The sequence below is a fragment of the Monodelphis domestica genome, chromosome 7 (genome assembly GCF_027887165.1).
Source record: "Monodelphis domestica isolate mMonDom1 chromosome 7, mMonDom1.pri, whole genome shotgun sequence".
NCBI classification, from domain to species: Eukaryota; Metazoa; Chordata; class Mammalia; order Didelphimorphia; family Didelphidae; genus Monodelphis; species Monodelphis domestica.
In genome coordinates this window covers 148,770,770-148,797,798 of record NC_077233.1, presented here as the reverse complement: position 1 = coordinate 148,797,798, position 27,029 = coordinate 148,770,770, and the positions used below count along the sequence as shown (strand labels likewise).

The 27,029-nt window shown below is 35.2% G+C and overlaps 1 protein-coding gene across 2 annotated transcripts in view; it reads left to right on the top strand.

Moving 5' to 3' along the window:
* ADCY9 (adenylate cyclase 9) overlaps positions 1-27,029 on the top strand; it is a 198,565-nt gene that overhangs the window by 121,544 nt on the left and 49,992 nt on the right. Inside the window, exons 3-5 of one of the 2 annotated variants that reach the window (XM_001363517.5) lie at positions 14,401-14,505; positions 18,731-18,948; positions 21,215-21,317. In XM_001363517.5, the coding sequence (XP_001363554.2) occupies positions 14,401-14,505; positions 18,731-18,948; positions 21,215-21,317 (426 nt within the window). Of the gene's footprint in view, positions 1-14,400; positions 14,506-18,727; positions 18,949-21,214; positions 21,318-27,029 lie in introns of both variants that reach the window. The other variant, XM_007499075.3, reaches the window with a different exon arrangement.

The following is a 27,029-nucleotide window of genomic DNA, read 5'->3' as shown; positions in this document are numbered from 1 at the left end:
GAATCAGGCAAGGCTTCTTACAGGAAGGAGTACATTAGGTGCAGTTTAGAAGAAGCCAGGAGGCTGAGGTAAGAAAGAGAAAGTTCCAGGCATAGAGGACTGCAAAGGAAAACTCACAGAATCAGGAGATGAGTGTTATGAGGCTACTTTCAATAGATTACAGAGCACATGGGAGAGAAGAGGGGAGGATTTGTATGGTGTAAGAAAGCTAGAAAGTTAGAAAAGGGGCAGATTTTAGAGGAATTTATAAGCCAAACAGAAGACTTTCTGTTTGATCTTGTAGGTAATAGGGAAGTACTGATATTAATTGCATGGGGAAGGGATGACATGGTCAGACTTGTACTTTAGGAAAATCACTTTGACAGCTAAGTGGAGGAAGGACTTGAATGGGTAGAGATTTGAGGCAGTGTGAGCAAGAAGCAAACCATTACAGAAGTTTCAGCATGAGGTGATGTGCCTCACCAGGGTGGTGGCAGTGTTAGAGGGAAGAAGGAGGGTGTATCACTATCCACATCCAGAGAAAGAACTGTGGGAATAGAAACACAAAAGAAAAACATAGGATCGATCATATGGTTCAATGGGGATATGATTGGGGTTTAGGCTTTAAAAGATCACTATTGCAAATGTGAATAATATGAAAATGGGTTTTGAACAATGATATATGGATAATCCAGTGGAGCTGCTTGTCAGCTCCAGGAGGTGGGGGGGAAGAGAGGTGGGAAATATCATGAATCATGTAACCATGGAAAAATATTCTAAATAAATTAATAAAATAAAAACATAAAAAGAAGGAGGGTGTATAATGGAGATGTTAGGAAGATTAAAATGGCAGGACTTGGCAAATGAGTACATTGGTGGGGGGGTATTGTAAAGGAGAACAAAAGGAAGACATGACACCTATTGCAAAAGTGTGTAATGGGAACTCAAAGTCCTATAACAAATGTATGTTGGGTCAAAGACAACCTTTATTTCACCCCACAGAAAATTTAGAAGATATAAATAACTTATAACCGTGTAAAAACAAGTACCAAAAAAAAACATTTATCCACAGTAATACATAAGATTCCCTTGATAGGAAACTGGATGTGGAGTTGACAGTGAGATTATAGCCTGACATTCCACTGAAATCCCTCATCTCCAAAGGATCCTTTATAATTCTTTCCATACTCATCGTGCCATCTTGGGGTTTAGCCTTCCACAAAAGGAAAACATATTTTGAAGTCACTCACTGTACAGACAACCTTCACTTCTTTCCCATCAGATCTGTGCTGTCTAAAGAACTCATAATAATGGTGGGGAGTCAGGTACTTGTCTTCTACTCCTCCATGTTATTATGACTTCTCCAAAACAGGAATTATGCACAATAGATAAAATAATTTAGGTCTCTCCATGGTCTAGGGCACTAAGAACTCAAAGTAACAATTCAGTGAACTAAACATAAAATGATACTCATGAGTTCCTCACACCCCCTCACTCAGCACCCTCTACACCACTACCCACCAGAGTCTGGCAGCAGGGCTAATCAAGCCATCATATTTCCAACAAAATTCAGCTCTATATTCCTCTCCACCTCCCAGAACTATGGAAATCCAAAAGATAGAAGTTTGTTCCAGCTAAGGCAACAGTGGGGCAGCACTCTGAGCCACAATAGGTCTCAGCCAGAGAACTGAAGAACAGTGGGGACTGGGGCAGGACATATGTGTAGGGCTGTTTGGCATTCCACTTAGCCTGAGGAAAACAGCCCAACATTTAGTTGAGGCTAGTTCTGTCCCCTAGAAGTCCTTTGGGGCAGAGAATGAGGTTGATGAGCCTTGAATTACACATCATGAGAGGAGGCTGAGGTGGCTTTAAAGTATAGCCCGAATAAACCACACTCTAAGCAGAAAGAGTTAGAAGATGAGCATCAGGAGAATATAAGAAGGAAAAACTTAAAATTACAACAGATCTTGGGAGGAGAAATACTCAATTAAAGACCTGAAATGTAAGCAAGTAAATAACGAAAGAAAATATAACCTCCAGATCAGGTACATCTATGAATAAATAAATATTACAAGATAAAGGAAAATAAAGCAACTCCTGATGAGGTAGAAAACTTTGTTGACTCTCAAGAGAGGATGGAACCCCATAGCAAGATGTTCCTCAATGGCTTAAAGGAAAAATAAGAATTGTGAAGGCAGAATTTATGACCTACTCTGCAGAAATAATTAGCAAAATATAAATACTTGAATCTACAGTGTCAAGTCTCGCCAATGAAACAAACAAACAAAAAAGTGAGAATAGCTTATTGGGAATGCAAATATACAGGAACAAAAGACAACCTAGAAAAGAAAAACAATAATTTGAAAGAAAAGACAAGAAAAACATATAGATCTTGAAATGACAACTTCAGAACTATATCTCCCAGAAGAATACAAATCAAAAAACCCCTCAACATCATAATGCAAAAAATTATATAAGAAAACTGCCTAAAATGTCAAAACATAGAAAGCAAAATGCCAGTTGAAAGAATCTACAGTTTATCCCTGGAAAATACCCTATGTTGTAAACATCAAGACAGATAGTGGTTAAATTTAACAATTCCATTGACAAACAACAAATTCTTCTATCCACTAGTAGAGAAATCTTCAAATATAAAAAAAGCAAATCTAAATAACACAAGCCTATTCTGTGCCCACCAGAACCACAAGAAGGAATGAAATAATATATTCCAAAGAGTGAAAGAGCTCAGGATGCAACCCATGATTTACCCTGCAAATATGAGCCTAACCATTAATGAAAAAAGATGGATGTTTAACAGAGTACCCATTTGTTAAAAAATATCTGTCTCTCTATCTATCTGTCTGTCTGTCTATCTATCTTCTATCTATCTATCTATCTATCTATCTATCTATCTATCTATCTATCTATCTATGTATCTATGTGTGTATGTCTCAGGAGAAAATTGTTATTATAACATGAATTTGCTTCATCTTTATTATCATTTAAAAGCGGCATTTTCTTAATTTAGAACATATGCCCTTAGAAATACTTTAATATAAAAGAATCAATGTTTTGCAGTAACACAGAAGCACCCTATACTCAGCATCACAAAGTTTTGCAAAGAAACTTTCTTTTAGTGAGCATTTTTTAAATAAAGCTTATCACCCACGTAACAATTTGAAAAGCTATATGTAGTTCATTGTGTTTGTCTAGGAAGCATGTAATATATCTAAATTATATGAAGAGCCACATCTTTCACTAAAGTTTTTAGATTTGAATTTCACCCTGACATCAATTAAGCTCCATCTATGAAAGTTTCTAAGCAACTTTATTCAATGCAATTAATCATTTTGGTGTCACAGATGAGAATTATTTTTTAAACTTTGCTTTTGCTTATTAAATGCATCTAATTTTGATAGCATACTTTTTCATTTATTTCAGTATTCTTCTGGGATGATATTATAGCTAGACAATAAATTGTTTTTTTGTTTCTCTCTCAGCTAAGAGATGTATTATTGGGCCTGTAGCAATATCTCTATCTTTTGAGACTCCAAAACACAAGTCGTCATGTAGGTATGGCTCAATCCCAGGCATCAGCAGGTACCTTCAGTCTATCTCCTTTATGCCAGTAGGTGGGAAGCATGTTCCATTATCAATTCTCTGGAGTCATGATTGGTCATTAGATTGATTGGAGACCTTGAATCTTTCAGAGTTATTTTCAATTATGTTAACATTTCAAAAATTGTATTTCATTAGTTTTGTTTTTAAACTAATAAAGGAAGGAAATTGCTGACCTAAAGTTAAGTAAGGATAAAGCAGCAATCATCAAAAAGGTAAGAAAGGCCTCATCAGAAAGTAGAAAGCCAGAAGAGAGCCATCAAATCCTAATTTGAAAGGTCTCTAATTTTTGGAGGTAGTGACACTGAAGAGAAGAAAATTTTCTTTTACAGAGACTTTGAAAAACATTAGGATGAAATAGGGGTATTAATCATAACTTGGCCTCATGCAGTGCATTATAATTTACAAGGTACTTTTCTCACAGTGAGGGAGTATTTTGCATACTATTTTACAAATGAGGAAACTGAGACTCAGAGAAGTGAAATGATTTGTCCACAGTCACAACTCCATCACCAGTAGATGACAGGAATGTCATCTTATTCCATATTCTTTGTTTTTTCTACTGTTCCATCCTTTTGCTTTTTTTCCCCCCAATGATTTAAGAAGTCATTGGACATCTTAAGGGTGGGAACAGATGCTGTATTGTAAGGGGGTCTTCTCAGAAAATGTTTTCCTTCTGCTTTTATAGCTGAAGATTATTCTCAGAGATGCCATATTTGGTCCTAATAATTTTCATTGGGAAAATCCAACCAACTCATAAGTTATATTAGTGCCTTAGGAACACTTTAAGAAAAAACTAAATTAACCTCAGACAAAGGTCTAATTACTCAAATTTATAAAGAGCTAAATCAATTGTACAAAAAATCAAGCCATTCTCCAATTGATAAATGGGCAAGGGACATGAACAGGCAGTTTTCAGCCAAAGAAATCAAAACTATTAATAAGTACATGAAAAAGTGCTCTAAATCTCTTATAATCAGAGAGATGCAAATCAAAACAACTCTGAGGTATCACCTCACACCTAGCAGATTGGCTAACATGACAGCAAAGGAAAGTAATGAATGCTGGAGGAGATGTGGCAAAGTAGGGACACTAATTCATTGCTGGTGGAGTTGTGAATTGATCCACCATTCTGGAGGGCAATTGGGAACTATGCCCAAAGGGTCCTAAAAGACTGTCTGCCCTTTGATCCAGCCATAGCACTGCTGGGATTGTACCCCAAAGAGATAATAAGGAAAAAGACTTGTACAAGAATATTCATAGCTGCACTCTTTGTGGTGGCAAAAATTTGGAAAATGAGGAGATGCCCTTCAATTGGGGAATGGCTGAACAAATTGTGGTATATATTGGTGATGGAATACTATAGTGTGCAAAGGAATAATAAAGTGGAGGAATTCCATGGGAACTGGAACAACCTCCAGGAAGTGATACAGAGCGAAAGGAGCAGAACCAAGAAAACATTGTACACAGAGACTGATACACTGTGGTACAATCAAACATAATGGACTTCTCCATTAGTGTCAATACAACATCCCTGAACATTCTGCAGGGATCTAGAAGAAAAAACACTAGCCACAAGCAGAGGACAAATTGTGGGAGTAAAAACACCAAGGAAAAGCAACTGCTTGACTACAGGGGTTGAGGGGACATGACTGAGGAGAGACTCTAAATGAACACCCTAATGCAAATACCAACAACATGAAAATGGGTCTGAATCAAGGACACATGTGATACCAGTGGAATTGTGTTTCAGCTATGGGAGGGGGGAGGAAAAGAAAATTATCTTTGTTTCCAATGAATAATGTGTGGAAAATGACCAAATAAAATAATGTTAAAAAAAAGAAAAGAAAAAACTAAATTACGTAAAGTCAACATCTAGCTGTCGCATTTAGAATTGAGCATTAGAGGCTATAGTTCTAAGGTACAAGCCAGTGCGCATAAAAATAAGAAAAACTAATATTTCACCTGAATTTTTAATTAGAATAAAGATGATTAGAAAAAAGAATTGTACCATTTTCATTGTATTTTTCATAACCAGTGATAGTAAAGGCATTTTTATTGAATTGCAAAAATTTCACATGCATCATGAAAGCAGTTAACTGGGATTGTTAATCATTTTTTGCAACCTGGCCCCTTTGAAAATCTGGTGAAGTCTATAGACTTCTCAGAATGATGTTTTTTTAATGTACATAATAAAACACACCTTATTACAAAGGATATCAATTATATTAAAATGCAGGTATCAAAATATATTTTTTTAAAAAACAAGTTCACAAACTTCAGGTTAAGGTTCCCTCTTTTAGACTTTACCCTTTATGAGATATAGAGAGACAGATAAAACGACAGAGTACTCTTTCCAAATGATCACTTAAGAGATCATCCAGTTAGGAAGTGCTCATGTTTCAGTGGATGTTCATTAGCTCTACATTAATCTATTATTCAACACCTCTGGGCTGTGCTCTCACTGGGCATTTCTGGTATTTACAATCATTAATGATGTAGATTTGCCCACATGGGGGCAATTCAGTTAGGATCCATTCTGTTTTCAAAAGGCTTATACTTCCCCTTTGAGGTCTTATTTCAGCTCTAGCCTGGGGACCATTTCTTTGTGATTATCTCCATTGCTTATTTAATGACATTAAATAAGTGATCATTTTCTTTTCTCCCTTTATCATCTGTGTATAAAATGATTATTGGTCTTATTTTGAAGAAGTGGTTGTTCAGAATTAGAAGTCCTTTTATTCCTTTATAGTAACTGAAACGGTAAGAGCTTTTCAAAAATCTGTTTACAATATCTATGATAAAAACTAAACAACAAATACATATTTTAAATCGTTTCCTGACTGAGAGAAATGACACCATAGGTTTTAAAGGCTATTCCCAGTTTTGTTCTTTGCTACTTAACAGCCCACCTGTATTTACTAAGGAGCATATTGTGTACAAAACACACCTCACTTATATTACTATATAGAAGTATTTTGTAAATTTTAAAGTTCTATGTAAATCAGATTAGTTATTACTGTTATTATCTGCCAACCTTAGGGAATGAGGTATTTGAAGAAAATCAAAGCTCATCCATTTAAATATAAATGATTTATTTGAATTATTTTAAAGAAATCTTTCTAAAATCTTTTGCACATTTCTCTAACTTTAGAAAGAATGTAAAGAACATGATTTTACTGTGGTATGGCCACTATACATGCTACAGCTTCTTGGAGCCACAGGGAAGAGTTAAGGTGGACACCAAAGATATATGAGTAGCCCTGAAAGGGGTTCAACAAGCCCTTACACTAGAGGTGCTGCTACTCTATACCCCATACACCAATTAACAAATATTTCATCAAGACCTCTCTGTGGAAGGCCTGAAGTAAGCACTGAAAAGGTGAAAGATTCAAAGATGAATAAGGTGGAGTCCTCTCCCTTAAAGAGCTGAAAATCTAGTAGAAGGCAGCCTGTGATGAGAGAGAAACAAAGTTTTATGGAGGATTAGAAATCTTTAAGGAAGAGATCACTTTTCAGGTCTTTGAGGGGATGGGGTAAGATTGTGAAGGATAGAGATGTAGAGGGACTGATATTTCTGGCAGAAAGAACATTAGTAAAGGCCTCAGAGTCAGGAAAATGTGGGATGTATACAGAGAATAGCCCATAAAATGTTGTATGTATGGGGTATGGAAGAGAGAGATAAGGGAAATATATTAGGATCATATTTTGGAGAGCCTTAAATTCCAGGTAAGGAGTTTGGACTTCATTTTTCTATATGCAAAGGAGAGTTACTGAAAGCATTTGAACATAAAAGTGTCCTTATCAGAGTTCTTTGAAAAAAATAATCTGTAGGGTGGATTGGAGAGAAAGAAGAGATTGAAAGATTAACTAGAAAACCATATTAATCTAGGCAATAGGATTAGGAAAGAATTTGTATGCTATAAGCAAAACTGCTAAACTAATCTTTAGACTCTGGCAAGGTTTTTTAAGGAGGAATCTGCAGTCATATTAGTCCTTTTTGTCAGCTAGACCTTCCTAAACTTCTTTACACTTACAGACCTCTGGAGTGCCTGCAGGGTCATTCTGGGAAATCAGGGAATTATAAAAATTATAGATTTTTATGGATGAAGAGAATCTTAGAGAACAAATGGATGGCACGTAGACCTGGAGTCAGGAAGACCTGAGTTCAAATCTAGCCTCAGATATTTACTTGCACATGACCTTTGACAAATCACATAACTGCTCTCTGCCTCAGTTTCTTTATCTGCAAAATAGAATAATAATAGCATCTACCTTCTAGGATTATTAAAATAAAGTGAGATAAAATTGTAAAGCACTTTGTTAATCTTCAAATACTATATAAATGATAACTAATAAGCTAATATTAATTCTTAATCTTTTTGGGTCATAGACTCCTTTGGCTATTTGTTAAAGCCTGTGAACCCTTTCTCAGAATAGTGTTTTTGAATGAATACAATAAAAAACATAGAATTATAAAGGAAACTAATTATGTTGGACTATAGTTATAAAAATATTTTTTAAAAAACAAGTTTACAGACCCCAGGTTAAGAACTCCTGTTCCAATCCAGCATTCTCATTTTACTGAAAAAGTAACCAAGGCCCAGATTAGTGAGATGACATACTCCATAAATGACCAAATGGAAACAAGATTCTCAGTCTCCTGACAATCTCCCCTCTCTTCCAGCCTGGAATTCTTTCCATCACACCATCCTATAAAAGGTTTAGAAAGGAACCTTTAGCCCTTTCCTTGGGAAAGGAGCCTGGAGTAACTTCCCTCTCCTCCATTGACTTGTTCCCTGAAGAATAGCCTTGTGATACTGTTTATGTGTAGGGAGAAGTGACTCTTGATGGGATGATAAACTAATGAAAGAAAGAAGCAGAAGCAAGAAAAGAAGATAAAGCAAGGAAAGATAAGACCACAGCTTGGAATGGTAAATGGGAGATGAATGGGAGAACTCAGGAACTACAGGCATTTAGGGGAAAGTTGGCATTCCAGCAAGTCCTTTGATTCCTAATGCCTGTAATTCCAGAGACTGTTAAGAATGGACCCACAGGGTGAGATCATTTTCTCCCCAGTTAAGCTGAAATTTCATGTTACTCCTTGATCCCAAAGTGTATCCATTAGTTAATCTAGATGACTCCCCCATTACTGTTTTATTGCAGACTTTGATAAATGTTTGTTTCCTTTATTTGACTGACTTGTATAAGTGATTTATGGTACTGCTTCAAAGCAGCTGAGATTAAGCTATTACCCTCCAGGTTTGGGGAAGAACTACTTGCCCACAGAGTGACCAGACAAAGTGGCTTTTATCCTGATCCCCCAAAAGAATCATACCTCTAGACTTTAAATGTCTATGTAATGAATAAATATAATTCCACATCCAGTCCCCTTCTTAAAGGTAGCTGAGTGAAAGAGTGATTACCAAGCTCAGGCCATTCTTCCCACAAAGGTAGAAATCTACTCCTTTTGGAGATAATACACAAGACATCTCCGTATCTGTCTACTAGTTTCTCTGTCTATCTTTCCAGCTATATTTGTTACAAGCAGGCTATCTAGTGCTTTGTTACTCTCTGTTATGATACTTTGGGTTTGTCAAGTTGGTCATTAAACAAGTCTGTTTTGTAGTCCCACAAAGATACCTGGCACTTTACTGAATGTTTGATAGAAAAGAGCATCTGACTGAAAATTTTGATCCCAGATTAGAATTAAACATGTAAAATAACTGAAAGAAGGAGAAAGAATCACACAGCCACAGAATTGAAACAGAAAAGTTCACTAAAATGGCAACTAATTGCTCCTTCCTACATAGATAAGAAAGTCGTGGTCTCTCAGCTCCCTAGTTTATTCATGTTTAACCTGTAAAGACCTTTGTGTAGGATTTTATTAACTTTGAAAGTTGCAAAGGAACTGAGAAGTTAAGCTACTTAGCCATCATCATAGAACTAGTATGTTTCAGAGGCATAGTGGCTTTGAACCCATACTTTCTGACTCCAAGACTAACTTCCCATTCACTCTATCTCACCACCTCTTGGGGATCTCATAGATCATCTAATCTGTTTTCTGTATCATCTTTCTAGATTCTGCAGGACTAAAAACAAGTCATGTGCTTTTTGGTGAAGAATATTTACAAATGTAACCCCAGTCATAAAACTATTAATACCCCTGTCATAAGGCATAACAAACAACTTCAGTCCCCAGATCTATTTATTTTCCATGCTGCCACTACAATTCTGATTGGTGTGGAAGTTTTTAGACATAAAGTACAAAATCCACATCCAAACCCATAACAAGAATTAGTGGGCAGCATAGGGCTTCTTAGCTGTCTAGTCTCAGAGTGGTAAATTTATAGAGCTTACCTCTCTAGAGTAAGAACCTATTGAAAAAGCCGATCATCTGTCTACTCTGCACCCTCTGCTGTATGGCAGAAGTCATTGCCTCTCTTTTGTCCTTTAGGAACCAAATTTAAGATCAAAGTAGTACATAGAATTATACTTCTCTAATGTTCTGATGAAAAAAAATAACCAACATTATGCAATAATTACTTATTGTGTGCAATAGGCAAGGGAGACATAAAAATAGCATTTCTTGGAGGAACATATAGTCTGACAAAAAAATAAAGATGCAGATTAATATAAGAAATGCAACTTGTATAAGAACATAACCAAGTAACAGATGCCCAATTATCAGAAGTGACTAGAATATCAATTTTTCAACACCAAGGTAAATGAGCATTTTTGTTTTGTTTTGTTTTTTGTTTTAATTTGATTTTTTATTGATATAATTTATACACGTGTCCAGCCCCCTCCCCCCACATCACAGATGTCATCATTTAGAAGACAGACATTTTCATACAAATTATGTCTTTCATGTTTCCACTTTTCAGTTCTCCCTCTGGAGGTAATAGTCACAATTTATTCTTCAAGAATTAAATCTGTAACTGTATATGATTATTATGATTCTACTCATTTTGCTATTCATTATCCCATATAATTCTAAGTTTTATTAAAATTGGCCTGTTCATTGTTTCTTATGGCACAGTAGTATTTCATCAAAATCATATACCACATATATGATGGTGAGAAATGATGAACTGCTTGATTTCTATAAGAACTGGAAAAACCAGCATGAATTGATATGGAGTGAAATGAGCAGAACCAGGAGAACATTATACTCAGTAACTGAAACATTGTGGGACAATGAAATGTATTAGACTTTGCTACTAACAATAATGCAATGATCCAGGACAATACGGAGGGACTTATGAAAAGAATGCTATCTACCTCTAGAGAAAGAACAGTTGGGGAAGAAATTCAGAAGAAAACATGATTTATCACTTGTTTGTATGGGTATGTGATTTGGGGGTTTTGATTGATAGATGATTCTAATACAAAAATGAATAATATGGAAATAGGCCCTGAGTGATAATACATGAATAACCCAGTGGAATTGCTTGTCAGCTCTGGGAGTGAGGGGGAGAGAAGAGGGAGATAACATGAATCATGGAACTATGGGAAAATATTTTTTTAATAAAATAAAAATTATATTTAAAAAATAATATACCACAATTTGTTCAGCCTTACCCCAACTGATGAGCAGCCCTTCAATTTCAGTTCTTTACCACCAAAAGGAGAGCTGCTATAAATATTTTGGAATATATGAATTTTTTTCCTTTTTCCCTGATCTTCTTTGGAAACAGACCCAGCAATGCTATTTCTGAGTCTAAGGGTATATACAGTTTTGTAACTCTAGGTATAATTTCAAATTGCTTTCCAAAATGAGTGGATCAGTTCACAGCACCACCAACAGTATATTAGTGTCTCCATTTTTCCATCCCCCTCCAACATTTGTCATTTTGCCTTTTTGACATTTTAGCTAATCTGATGGGTATGAGATATCTCAGAATTGTTTTGGTTTGCATTTCCCCAATCAGCAGTGATTTAGAATATCTTTCATATATATGGCTTTGATTTCTTCATCCAAAAACTGTCTGTTCATATCTTTTGCCCATTTGTCAAATGGCTCTTAATCTTATAAATCTGACAAAGTTCTCTATATATTTTAAATATGATATTTCTATCTGAGAGACTACAAAATGTTTTCCCCATTTTTCTGCTTTCCAGCTCATCTTGGCAACATTTGTTTTATTTGTTCAAAACCTTTTCAATTTAATGAACTCAATTATCTATTTTACATTTCACAATTCTCTCCATCTCTTATTAACTCATAAATTCTTCTCCTCTCCATGATCTTGATAGAGGAAAAAACATTACTGATTAACTGTCTCCTATATTTCTTAGTGCCCTTCTAGGACTCAATTCGTATTTTTTCCCTAAGTCTTTTCCTCTCTTGGCAAACATCATTAGTTCCTTCTATACTTCCTTCTATAGTACTATATGATGTAGTTTCCTTTGCCATTTTGGTTATCTTTGTTTGCTTGGGCTCCAGTTTGGTCATGGCCTTCCTAAAATAAGTGCCCAGAACAGAGCATATCTTATTAGTTGTAGTGTTATCAGGGCTATCACCTACCTTGTTGTGGATTCTGTAAGTCTCAGGGAAGCCTAAGATAGCATTAGCTTTTTGAGTTTGTCATATTACATTGTTGACTTATATTAAGCTTAGAGTCTTCTAAATACCCTAGGTCTTCATCAAATGAGCAATTATCTAGATACAATTCCAAAACCAACTAAGGCTGCTTCTGTCCTCACACATGCAAACTCTGTGAAATCCATTTCCTTTTATCTTGTTGACACCGACTCTCTGCCATCATACTACATGCCATACTACAGATTAGTACTTGAAATTTCTCTCTAACCATGGGTGTCAAAACTAGAATCAGTTTTATTGGTCCTCATTTCTCATCAGGCTGTACTACTTTGGGACTTCTCTGAATTCTCTCTATTGTGCTTTTGCCCTATTTTGAATACCTCCTTTATCTTTTCACCATTCTTCCATTGGGAAGTGCCCATTTATTTTATATATAGGTATCAGTAATTCAGAACTTCTTGGTGTTAGACCCTTTTCTGACAATATTTTTTCCTCTCATCAGTTTCTTTTCTTTTAATTTTAGAAGTATTGGCTTTTATCTTTTTTTAATCTTTTATCCGAGGACAGTAAAAATTACTGACTTCTCTCTAATAATTTCTACTACTTATTTGACTCAAAAAAAGGTTTTTTCCATGCATGGAGCAAATATATTATTCCTTTTTCTTCCAGATTTTTATTGAAGCATTCAGTCAGTTTTCATTTTGCTTTACAATTCTGAGGTGTTTTTCTTCAATCATTCTTTCTAAAAGTAAAACAAACTCTCTTATTCTTATATTTGTTACTAATCCAAACTTAACAATAACACTCTATAATTGTGTAGGAATCTTTGCTTTTATCAGAACTCTAGGAAATTTGCTTTAGGGTTATCTTATTCTTATTCTTTTCTTTTCTTTGGGGCTTTTCATCCACTTGTTTCTGTTTCTCTGAAATATCCTTATTAAACTTTTAGGCATTATAGATTGGGCAATATAGGCATTATTAAACCGGGAGCTAAAAGACACCTTGGAGACTCTATCATCCTTTGTTAGTAGTTTGCACTTGGTTTCACTTGATTTTAGAAGTGGGAATTTTTTTAAGCACTTACTGTTTTTGACTGAAAGTTTGGCCATTGGAAAACTTCCTTAAAATAGATATTTCTGCTTACATTTGGAATGGATTGCTTTTCAAATGTCTTACCTTGAAAGAGCATACTGAGCTTTGTTTGGTAGTTAACATAGGTTATCTGAGTTCATGGCCTAGACTTCTTAATTTTGTATATGCTTTATTTATTGCATTTTGTCCAACTGTCCTTTGGCCTTGTTGAGAAATCTGCTGTGATCCTGGCTAATGTCCTTTGGTAGTTAATTTTTGTCTTCTGGAAACTTAAAGTATTATTTTTCTTATTGTTATTATGTGGGAGTTTAAGTGAAATGTCTAGGAATAATGAGAACTGAATTCTTCTTTCTTAAGGTCTTATAAATATTTCCTATTTGTATATTGCCATGAGTTTTTATTAAATTTTAAAAGTTTTCTTTGATAATTTTCTGGAATATCTATTTGATTTCTTTTATTTCCAAGGGAGAATATCATACTTCTGAGATTTATTCAATGTGACTAATCTTCTAGGTTCCTCATTTGATTCTGTTTTACTTTTTTTTTTTAATAAATCAGTGATTTTTTTTAGTATCTTTACTTCCTCCAGTTCTCTTTTGACTGTAGTAAATCTATAATAAGACTAGTTTCCGCTGCAGTAAGTCTGTTCTTTTGAGTTTTCTATTATATTCTTCACATTGGTAATTTATTATTTCTTCTTGTTCTTTTGGGGTTTTTACATCTTTTAATTCTTTGATTTTTCTCCCATTTTTCAAAGTTTGTCAAGTTATTTTTAGTCTTGTAATTTTCTTTTAGTTTTAATCTTTCATAATTTAATTTGAGGATGCATTTCAAGTTATATTGTTTCATTTTCCATCTGCATTCCTCCTGGAATTTATCAGTACAGTTGCACTCTGGAATAAAAAATAAAATAAAGTGGCATTCTTCTTGCCTTTGAGTGTTTTAAATTTAGGTTGATTTTTCTGGCTGCTTTTCTTCACTTTGGAGAAACTGCTTCCTTCTAAACCTCCCATTTTGCCACATTGGCTGGAATACTCTTCGATCGAATTAAGTGTTTTCCATTTTTGTACAACCATTTTATATGATTACAGAAAGCAGTAAAACTGAATTGTACGCTGGCAATTTTTCTTGGGTATATTCCTTGAACTTCTTTTTTCTTGCAGACATGTCCTTCATGTGGTGTTACATTTGCTCCCAACTGTGAAGCCAGTCCTGAAGAAGGAGCAATTCAAAATGGCTGTCAAGATGAACATAAAAATAATGCCAAGGTAATTTGCTTCTTATAGCTCTCTTTTTCCTATTTATTTTCCTGTTGAATCTTCCTACAGTAAATCTAAATTTTCTTGATTCTGAGCAGATGAAAAGTCTTCTATTAGGTAACATCATGACAGTTTTTCCCAGCCTCACTGATTGTGAATGAGTGTATCAAGAGTAGTACATACTTATTCTGTGCTCAGTACCATGCTGTACAAGATACAGATTAGGGAGAAAATATCACCCTTCCTTCAGGTAACCCACAGTTTCAGGAAGGAGAAACAAAATTAACATATGTGAAACAAAAAAACAATTAAGCCCTTATCTGCATGGTACTCACTGTAAGTACAATTAGAGGTTTTAGTTTAATGTGTATCAAGAAATTGGGGAAAGATTTGTCAAGGAAATGATCATAGTTAGACCTTAAAACCAAAGGCATCCAAGTTTTTTCAGCAGTGAGCCATAACATCAGATATCCATATGTGCAGGGATCATGTTGATTTTTTAAAATTGAAAACATTTGTGAGGTCTAAAAATCATTCATAAATATAGATTTTTTAAAAGATTAATATAAAAACAAAAAAAGTCAGAAGAAACAAACTCAGATTTTATCTAAGGAAAAACTTCTCAACAATAAATGCTACCCAAATGTAGAATGGTCCCCCTTTAGAGATAATAGGTTCTTGCTGACTACAGGTCTGCAAGCGAAGGTATATAGTGTACAGAGGATTGTTGTTCTAGTATAATTTGAGATCATCCAAATTGGAGAGATGTGAGATTCAATGTGATTCATACAAAAGTTCAAACTAGATGAGGCAGATGCTAGTATAGTGGATAGATTGTAGGACTTGAAGTCAGGAAGTCCTGAGTTCAAATTTGGTCTCAGATACTTACCAGCTGTTACTCTGAGGAGGTCAACTACCTCCCATGTTTGTTTGTGAGAATCAAATGAAATAATAGTGTAAGAGTCACTTAGCACAATGCCTGGCACATAGTAGGTACTTTATAAATGCTTATCCCCACCCCATCCCCTCTACCTAGAACTAGTTACTGAATAGTTTTGAATGAATTAGTTAGAAATAACAGAACACATTTTCAAGAATTATTTATTGCATGTATTCACTGTGCACATCTCATCTGATTCCAGGTTTACATCACTGATGGTGATTCTCAGTTTCAGCATTTTCATGGATGAGAGTGTCCTTTCACAATCAGATAGACTCAAACATTAATCAGCATTCATCCATATAACCAGAAAGGTCCAGTGGTTAGACCTTCATGGCCTCCTAATTTAGCTGTGCTATCTTTGTGAAGGAAATTTTCTCTGTAAATCTCAGGGCGCACATATTAGATGCCCGGACCCTAAAAGAAAATAGATTTGAATCTCATTTCCATTATTGATTAGCATTGTTCTCTGAGCTTGTGTTTCTTCATGAATAAAATGGTAATGTTAATATTTGCTCTATATAATACCCTGGATTATATTGTAAGGAAAATACCTTGAAATCTAGAAGTTCTATGTAATTATGAGTTCTAATGGGAAAGGCATTTTAGGATAGCAAAAAAACACTGGAATTAGCATCAGAAGACCTGAGTTTGAATCATAACTACAACACTCAAGTAGTTGTTTGATTATGGGCAAGTTACTTAACATTTTTGAGCTCCATTATACTGATCTACAAAATAATAATGCTATTTACACTATTCAGTATTGGGTAAAAAGTACCAAATGAACCACAATGGTTGTAGAAAGCTATGATTATTTCAATAAGAGAAGATAATGAGGAAGGCATTCCGGTCAAAGTAGACAACAGGAACAAAGCCGTTAGAATAACTATGCCATGTGCAGAGGCTACTGAGAAGACCATCCTGATGACAGCATAGAATGTGTTTTTAATAAAGCAGTGTTTGATGACCTACAAAGGGTGAAAGCAAATTATACAGTTCTTAAAAACCAAACAGAAGGGTCCAAAAAAGATTCAGAAAGCCAGGCACTGCAGTTAAGTCTTAAGTAGAGAAATCATGTGAGATTAGAACAGGAATTTAGTGTCTGCAAAATGGGTTGGATTGGAGAGGACTCTAGAAGAGAGAGACCAGTTAGGAGGCTATTATGGTAACTTAGTTTAAGGTAAAGAGGCCCTTCATTGGAATCATAGACTCTCCGATGGAAAGGACTTCTGGGGTTAATAATCCAATTCATTCCTCAAGGAGAAGCTCATCCATGCCGCCCCTGACTAATGTTAATCTAGCCTTTGCTTGGAGACCTCCTTATCTCTTGACAAGCCATTCCACTTTTGAATAACTAACAGTTGGCAACATTTTCCTTTTATACATTTTAAATCTGCCTATCTGCTTCTCTCCATTGATCCCTTTGTAGTTATGCCCCAGGGAGCAAGCAAAATAAAGCTAATCCTTCTTCCATGGACTACGCTTCAAAGGCATGCTTCATTTATGTGAAGATGGCTAATAGGTCCCACCTAAATGTTCTCTTCTTCAAACTGAACATTCTTATTTTCTTCAATTGTGGAAGGAATTTTTTTTTGCATTGACTTTGGAAATAACTTTGTGTATGTTCTGTGTTTACTCATCAATGTGGCTCTTGTGTATCCCCAGCAGAATATCAGGTCACTGAATACAGGGACTCTCTCACTTTTTTATTGGTGTCCTTGCTATGTGCCCAACACATAGAACACTATAAATTCTTGCTGAATTGAATTCCACCAGTCTTGATATGACACCATGTCTTAGGACCTCACCGTGCATGGTTCCCAGAGCTAAACACAAAACTCCAGAGAGAGCCTGACTGTGTAGAGGGTAATGGAGCTGTCACCTCTCAGATCCTGGATTCTAGGCTCCTACCTAGAGCTCTTTTGAAGTGGTTCAGCTGCTTGGTCACAGCTTGACTTATATGGAGCTGATCTCTTCACATGAACTTGTTCAGTTGATTAAAAGCAAGTATAGAGGGGGCAGTTAGGTGGTTCAGTGGATAGAGAGCCAGGCCTAAAGACAAGAAGTCTTGGGTTCAAATCTGACCTCAAACACTTCTGGGCAAGTCACTTAACTCCTATTGCCTAACCCTTACCATTCTTCTGCCTTGGAACCAATACCATCTTATTGATTCTAAGATGGAAGATAAGGGTTTAAAAAAAAAAACAAGAAAAGAGCTTTTTATTCATTCTTATTACATTTTATTTTCTTAGATATGGTCCTCTGTTCTGACTGATTGAGATTTTTGAGGATATACATTTATTTCGATTCATCAAACATCTTTTGAGTGCCTGCATGGTCCCAAGGTACTGTGCTGGGTGCTGGACATACAAAGACAAAGCTAATTCTGCCATCCAGTGTATTAGCTATCTTTCCCACCCATGCCAAATGTACCTTCCTTCAGAAATGGGAAGGTTTAAAGGATATCTCAAGAGGGATAGGGATAAACTGAGTTTAGTTTAGCAAGTGTTGGGTTTAAGGTAATTGTAGAATATCTAAGTGCACATACTACATCAGCTGGAAAATGAGACTGAAGCCATTGTGAAGGCTAGACTGGGGAGGTTGACTTGTTGTCATCACCCCAGATGCAGCCCAAGAGTGGAACCACAAGCTCAGTGAGAAAATGATTACAGAGGGATGAGGCCAGAGCTTCAGGGGACATCACCAGTTAAAAAAGGATACACAACAGCCACATTGATGAGTAAACACAGAACATACACAAAGTTATTTCCAAAGTCAATGCAAAAAAGTGAGAGGAAGAGGAGTTAGCAGAAACAGAAGGAGCATTTAAATAGAGGCAGGAGGAGAATCATAAAAGTGAAGTGTCTTTAAAAATCAAAGGAGGGGTACCTTTAAAAAAGGCTATGGCAACATATTAGAAAAAGTTCTCCATATTAAGAAACTACTAATATAGGGTCATATAATTCTCATGATCAGACTATTAATCTACTAAAGTTAAATATTTTGTCACAGTGGTATCATGAGACCTTTTTTCTTTGTAAGTGTGGTTGTATTTGGTTAGAGATGTCCCATGAATGTCTTTTAACTTTCTCCTGGATCAAACATTTATAAATCTGTCCAAATCTTTAAGAAATTGTATATTTTCAATCTGTGTGACCTTTCTGAATAATGAGGCTGATATATTTATTAGTCTATGTAAATATACATGTTGCATTCCTTCTAAAATATACATGACATGCCTATATAGAAATATTTTAAATTTCTGTATTTATTATTTTTGTTATGAAGCAGGCTTCTGGAGGACATAGTCCAAAGGCCCAAAATGGACTTTTGAATCCCCCTCAGGAAGAGAAACTCACCAATAGCCAGACATCATTGTATGAAATGTTACAAGAGAAAGGAAGATGGGCAGGGGTGAGCTTGGATCAGTCTGCTCTCCTTCCTTTGAGATTCAAGAACATACGAGAGAAGACAGATGCTCATTTTGTTGATGTTATTAAAGAGGACAGGTAAGGTGGAACTATTTCATCATAGTAAAACTTTTAAAGTAAAAAAAATTTTTTTTGTTTAATAGACTTAAAAAAAAGAACCTGACCTGGTTCTTTTTCTTTTTCTTTTTGGTATAGGGAATGCACCTATGCAGATTAAGAACTGGCAGAGGCTTAGGGAGATACCTGGGACATTGGGAGTTTATTTAAGGGATCTGCCCAGGGTCACCTACCCTATGTACATCAGAGATGGAATTTTCTTATGTTCCTTCTAATGTATGCCCTCTCAGGCATATACATATGACTCTAATGTAAGCAAACCAATATGTGAACAGCTGAACTTACAGTTAAAGGGGAATTGTTTATTTTATAAAAGTATTCTGCCCTTAAAGATTTCTTCTCAAGATTTAAAAAAATATCCCTAGGCTTCCCAAATTGTATTTTTAATATGCAGTATCATTATTAGTGCTAATAATAATAGCATTTATGTAGTACTTTAAGGTTTGCAAAGCACTTTATATATATTCATTTGATTAATCAAAATTTGGAACTGACAGCTATTTTTGAAGTATATCAAGAACATAAAATGAGGTTCATGTATTTTCATTAATTTGCAAAATTACATCAAATCCCTAATGTGTAGCAAGGTTTACCCAAATGAATTAACAACAAAAAAAATTCCTTTTTTCTATTGGGGGCAGAAGGCTCAGAAGAAAAAGGAGAGAAACTCCTCTCTCCGAGACGATTCCCTCTCAGAGGCCTGATTCCAACTCTTGGTCTGGAATCTTCAGTCCAGAACACAGAGTTTTCCATTTTTAGGCTTTGATGAAAGCTGGACTGACTGGACTGACTTTTATTGAAATTCCTTTAAGCTATTTACAGCCCCCAGAAGCTAAATCTGGTCAGCCAATAAGCTATTTCTTGACTCAGTCAAAGAGTTCCACACCTCAAAAAGTAATCATAGTGTATGAATTATTGTGTTTACAAATTTAAAACTTCATCAAGCCCTTAGAGCTGATTCCCTTCCATTCCATTAATTAAGGTAGAGGTAGAATCCTCGCCTTCTGTCCCCTGAACTGGTATAATAGGTAACTTATAGCAGCAGTACAGAGTACAGAGGTCATCTAGAATTCTGCAAGCTTCTTGCTAATAAGAATTGTTTCATTCATTGCCTTTAGACAATTAATAATAATAATAATAAGCCTTGCATTGAGTAGGAAGCAGAGCCAGAGCTAAAACCAATCTAGAAAGAAAAAGGTCTTTAACTTTTCTCACTCCATTCCCATAGGTGTATCTAGCTTCAGGACCCTCTTCTCCCAAAGGAGAGACCACCTGCAAAGCACTATTATAGTCATTTCCCCTTGAATTTTTATAAAAATTCTGCCCCCATAAAAGGGAAGATGTGCCAACAATTCATTCAAGGATGTAAGATTTTTTTGTAATTTAGGATTTGTACAATGAATTTGATTTGTATATAGTTATAGCAGACAATTGAGTTTTGTCATGATTTGTCAGCCTTAATGACACAGGGAAGATTGTATCAAAAATCACACTCAATTACTGACTATAAAACTCATCTTAGCTGTAATATCTTTCTGTTTTATACTCTGGCAATTACTGTTAATATTGTTACTGTTTAGTTACTATTAGATAATACTGTCAGAGAGATGGACTTGGAGCCAAGATGTGATTTCAAGGCATCTACTGACTGTGTCATCTGAACAAATTACTGAATCTCCCAGGACATTAGGCAACTCTCTGAGACTGTGAGGTGCAAAGAATGTGCTGACCTGTGTTGGTAGAGTTTCCTCATTAGGGAGTTCCTATACCAGTGAAGTTACAGGTGCTGTCCCTATCCCTATTGCCAGTTCAAAATTATTTTTCAATTTGAATTCGAATCATCCAGAGCAATATAAATACTTTTAGCATAGTAATGAAATGAGTCAGTATTTTGCCTTGTCTCGGATGTTTGTGTAACAAATAAACTGTATATACTTTCTTGAAATGCTGAATATTGCTGTGTTTTCCAGGGTAAGTTCAATTGTTCTGTCATAACTACAACTAACAGTCTTTCTTTAGCACATGAGGAATATAAAACACAATTATGTTTAGACATACAAAGGACTTGTACAGAGACAAAAATAACAATGTTAAGAAACAGCAATTATGCAGAGTATTTAGGTTTAGATGATACCCTTATAAATAACATCTTTGTAGCCATTTACAATATTTTTATAGTCAATATAACTACTATTATAATGATCATTTTTTCCCTTCTCGTGTCTAGCCTGATGAAAGATTACTTCTTTAAACCACCTATTAACAAACTGAGTTTGAATTTCTTGGATCGGGATTTAGAGATGATTTATAGGACCAGCTATCAGGAAGAGGTACTTTTTTCCCTTATTTTAAAATAATGATTTTTGTTACCATGAGGTGTATTAATGGTTTTATATGCTGACATTTCTTTCTTGGTTGAAATGTAAATGATGGTGATTATTTATCAGTCTCTTTGTTCTTATCATGATTATGTGAATTTATTTCCTGAGGAAATGTTTTTTCATTCATCTAATCACTCTGAATTTTTTTTTAAATTTTATTCAGGGACCAAAGATTTATCTATTTAGAGCTCTTTATGGCATATGGCAAAGCATTTTGATCTAGTTCTGATTTCTCCAAGACTGCTCTCCAAATTTTCCAGTAATTTTTTAAAAACAAAACACAACACAAATCTTTATCTCAGTAATTTGTGTCCTTAGATTTATTGAATGCTATGCTATGATATTAGATTTATTCTGGATACTGTATCCCTAATCTGATCGCTTCATTATATATTTACAGTACTCAATAATTTTATTGATTACTAGTTTCTAATTCAGTTTAAAAACTGATTTTACTAAACCTTTTCCCATGTCATTTTTCTTCTACTATTTTAAGATTCTTGATCGTTTAGTTCCCCTATATAAATTTTATTGTAATTATGTCTAGTCCTATAAAATAGATCTTTGTTAGTATGGTGTATCACTGTAGTATTATCATGTTTATTATATTAATACAAACATTAAGCCCAAACATTAATTCTCAAATTATTTGCCACTTATTTTGTAAAAAGCATTTTAAAATTGTATCTATGTAATTCCTGCATTTGGCTTGAAAAGTGATTTCCCAGATATATTATACATTTTCTAGTAATTTTGAATTAAATTCTTTTGTCTACATTTCTCTTTTTTGTGGGGCGGGGTCATTGATAATGTACAGAAAGGCTAATAATTGGGGAGGTGTTGATGTACTGCTAAATTTTATAAAAGCTATTATTTGTTTTTATTAATTTTAGTTGAATTCCTAAGGGACTCTAAGTAGATCATCATGACATCTGGAAAATTTTTTCTTCCTTGCCTATGCTTTTTAATTTATTTTTTATTTTATTTTTTAATTAATGAATTAATTAATTTAGAAGATTGTTCCATGGTTACATGATTCATGTTCTTTCCTTCTCCTTTTCCCTCCCCCCTCCCTGAGCTGACCAGCAGTTCCACTGGATTATACATGTATCATTGTTCAGAATCTATCTTATTTGTATTATTTGTAATAGAGTGATCATTTAAAGTCAAAATCCCAAATCATTTCCCTATCAAACCACATGATCAATCATATGTTTTTCTTCTGCAATTCTATACCCACAATTCTTTCTCTGGATGTGGATAATGTTCTTCCTCACAAAGTTCCTCTGGATTGTCCTGAATCATTGTATTGCTGCTAGTAGAAAAGTCTGTTACATTCAATTGTACCACAGTGTATCAGTCTCTGTGTACAATGTTCTCCTGGTTCTGCTCCTCTCACTCTGCATCAATACCTGGAGGTTTTTCAGTCCCCATGGACTTCCTCCAGTTCATTATTCCTTTGAGCACAATAGTATTCCATCACCAACAGATACCACAATTTGTTCAGCCATTTGCCAATCAAGGGACAGCCCCTCATTTTACAATTTTTTCCCACGACAAAGAGCATGCTTGCCTATGTTTTTTCCATGAACTTCTTTTTCTTGTATTACTGCTATAGCTATTGCTTATAAAACTATATCAAATAATAGTGACAACAATGGATATAATTTCTTTATCCCTTATCTTACTGGAAAAACCTTTAATGTTTTTTACATTATAGGTGATGCTTACTCTTGTATATAGATAGATACTATCTACCATATTATGGAAAGATCATGTATTCCCTTGCTTTCTAATACTTTTAAAATAAATTAGTATTCTATTTTATCAAGAGTTTTTTCTCTATCTCTTTGACATAGTCTCATGATTTGTTTTGTGGTTACAGTCCATAATGTTAATGATTTTCCAAATGTTGAACCAAACTTTCCATTCCTTGTATAAATTCAACTAACTCATAATGTACAACATTTTTGTTATATTGTTGGAGTCTCATTGGTAATATTTTATTCACTATTTTTCCAAAAATATTCATTACCAATATTGGTTTTTAGCAAGTGTTGGCAAACTGGCCAATACAGACCCCAACCTATTTTTACATGGCCTATAAGCTAAGAATGGTTTTTACATTTTCAAATACAATAATGCTTTATTTTAAAATGTAAATGCCATTCTTAGCTTACAGATGTTAAAAAACGGTGGTCCAGATTTGATCATTGGACCTATAATTTTCTTTCTTTGACTTCTTTCTCACTGGTTTAAGTATAAAATCAAATTCATTTCATGGAAGGAGTTTGGTAGGAAGCTATACTTTTTGCAAAAATTTATATAAAATTGAAATTAATTATCCTTTGAATGTTTGTTAGAATTCCCTTTTTTTAAAAAAAGACTAGTTGTGGGGGGAGCTGGATGGCTCAGTGGATTGAGAGCCAGGCCTAGAGATGGGAGGTCCTAGGATCAAATGTGGCTTCAGACACTTCCCAGCTGTGTGACCCTGGGCAAGTCACTTAACCCCCATTGCTTAGCCCTTACTGCTCTTCTGCCTTGGAGCTAATATACAGTATTGATTGGCACAGAAACTTTGAACTTCTCTGTTTCCTACCCGGTTCCCTTCTTAGGCAGTCTATTAGTCAGTAACTCCTGGTTAGATTAGCCAGCCCCTTTTCGCTCAGAATCCTTGAATTCAAATGATTCACCAGCCTTAGCCTTCCCAGTAGCAATGATTATAGATAAGCATGCATCATCATGTTTGGTTTAGCATTCACTTGTAACTCTATTTGCTTCTGAGATTATTTTTGTTGGATGTTCATTTGTGGCTTCTTCAATATCTTTTTCTGAATTGGGTTATTTAAATTCTAAATTTTTTGTCCTAGTAGTATAAGTAGTTTGTATTTTTGTAAATATTTATCTGCTTCATTTGAGTTATTTTTTGCTGGCATATAATTAAGTGAAATAGTTTATAATAACTTTATTTCTTCATTTGTTGTGAGTTATTTTTCATTTTTTATTGGCAGTTTGGTCTACATTTCTTAAATTCCGTTACAAATGACACTTGACAATTATAAATCATTTTATAGTTTCCAAAGCACTTTCACATTTATATCTCATTTGGTACCTTGATACCTTTCACCAAGATAAAAATAAGCAAAATAGAATAGAGGAAAAACTAGACCTGGGGTCAGGAATACTTAGCTTCATGTCCTGCCTCTAACACACATTGATTTTTTGGAAAGAGGCGAACCATTTATCTTCTAAATGCCCCAGGTAATTCTCTAAAGCTATAAATTAGAGGCATTTTGCCAGTCTTCATCTTTGGAGGAAATTTCTACACTAAGAGTACCCAACTGATGAAATCACAGGTTTTGAAACAAAAAAATAACAGAAAGATAGTTAAGGGGGGCAGCTGGGTGGCTCAGTGGATTGAGAGTCAGCCCTAGAGACAGGGGGTCCTAGGTTCAAATGTGGCTTCAGACACTTCCCAGCTGTGTGACTCAGGGCAAGTCACTTAACCCCCATTGCCTATCCCTTACTGCTCTTTTGCCTTGGAACCAATGCACAGTATTGACTCCAAGATGGAAGGTAAGGGTGGAAGGAAGGAAGGAAGGAAGGAAGGAAGGAAGGAAGGAAGGAAGGAAGGAAGGAAGGAAGGAAGGAAGGAAGGAAGGAAGGAAGGAAGGAAGGAAGGAAGGAAGGAAGGAAGGAAGGAAGGAAGGAAGGAAGGAAGGAATTTAAGGCAAATATTGATGAGGGTTCTGGGTTAATTCCCAAAAGGAGTGGTCCACTGCCCTGATAGACTAATTGTACCAGGACAACACCAAGAACTTGAAGGATTTTGTACCCATTCAGGCCCTGACAAAACCATTTCTTCATTTTGTCCACTGCAAAAAATTATCAACACCACCTAAGACAAACTTGGAGGACTTCTGAACCAAAAAGTCATAAAACCCAGGAGATCCGTATCATCCCAGTGAAGCAGAGCAAGTCTTCCTACCACTACCAATAAGAGCCAAGCTGCCTGGGAAGCCCTGAGCTACACACTTAAAAGACACTTGGCAGCAATCTCTACTGGCACAACTAGCCTCTTTTAGAGCATCCCAGATGTTGTCTCTGACCTTATCCCAGCTGCTGACTTTATCTGGCCACTTCTGATTTTTTAGTCCTCATCATGTCATTTCTTTTCCCTTCCTCTACACAAACCAGCCTAACTAGCCATGTTGATCCAGTTCCCCCGACCTGCTTATCCCCTGAAAGCATTACTGCCCACTTCCCAGAACTGGCCTCTTTCTCTCTCATTCAACTCTATTTTCTGATTTGGTTTTTATATCTACTTCTCTGAACACATTCTAGCCATGTCTTTAATTTCTCAAAATTCAAGTCTAATTTAAGAAGGATCCAGTCCTGTGGATTCAAAGCTTCTCTTAACTCTGACCTATTCCTTCCCCCAAAGACCCAGAGCTACGTCTAATTCCCACTCTGGACCTTAGTTCCATTCTGGGCCACATATCTGGCCCAAGTCTGTCAGTACTACATGCCATCTTTGGCAGGATCCTAATCCCCATTTCACATATGAGGAAAATGAAGCTCAGTGGCATTGTGTTACTTTCCTAAGGTCATTAAACTATTATGTGTCCTAAGAGGACAGTCCAGTCCCCTATGTACCATGCCATGGAAGATTTCTAAAAACCTAATTTGAAATAATATACAAAAAATTCCAGCATAACTCCTTCCTGTTATTAGCATTAGGTTGAAATTGACTTCATGTTAACATTATACCATGAGCTTAAATATCTACAGTGAATTTAGTTGTCAAAATTTAATGGAGATCTTTGTTTCATACCATCTGGAGGCATTCTTCAAGAGGAAAATAGGAGTCAATTATATAACTAAATATAAAGAAATTTTGTTTCTCAGTATATTACATTAAAATTACATTTATATTATTTTACTCATACATTTAAAATATGGAAAGAGAATAAGTATAACCTGCTGAAAATCTATGGTACATAAGGAAGTCAGCTTTAAAAAAAAGTGTGTGGAAGAGAATTCAACAGGGCAATATCCTAGTTAGAAGGCCCTACATGTAGAACAACATCTGAGGAGACATTTCATTCCAGAGGAACAGAGTTACTTTTGAGTTGCAGACTAGTTTAACAGAAGGATAGGTTTCATGATAAGAGACATACTTTGTGATGGGAGAATTGGATTGGTTTTTAGAATGCATCATATCTCATGAATTATACTGACAGGTACAAAATGGTCAACTGTCTAAATAGACAAAGAGAAGGCTTTTTTAAAACTTGGAGGCTTTCTGTACAAGAACCATTCTTCCCAACTGACCCCAAATGCAATATTCATATGAATAAATAAAAGCATTTTAATGTATAGAATTTATTTGAGTATTATCCCCATATCTTCTTTCCTATTAAAGTGCCCAACAGATGATAGGATTCTAATAACTGTTTCTTGAATTAAATTGAATTATAATAATTCCACCTGAATTTTGACAAAGAGCAAACTAATCAACCTAAATAAGAAAAATAATCCTGGTTTAACAGTTTACCACCTTCACTATGGCCAGGTGAGATTTATATCAGTATTGCAGAACTGGTTCGATATTAGGAACATTATTATTATATTACATTTTTATTTAATTAATTTTTTATG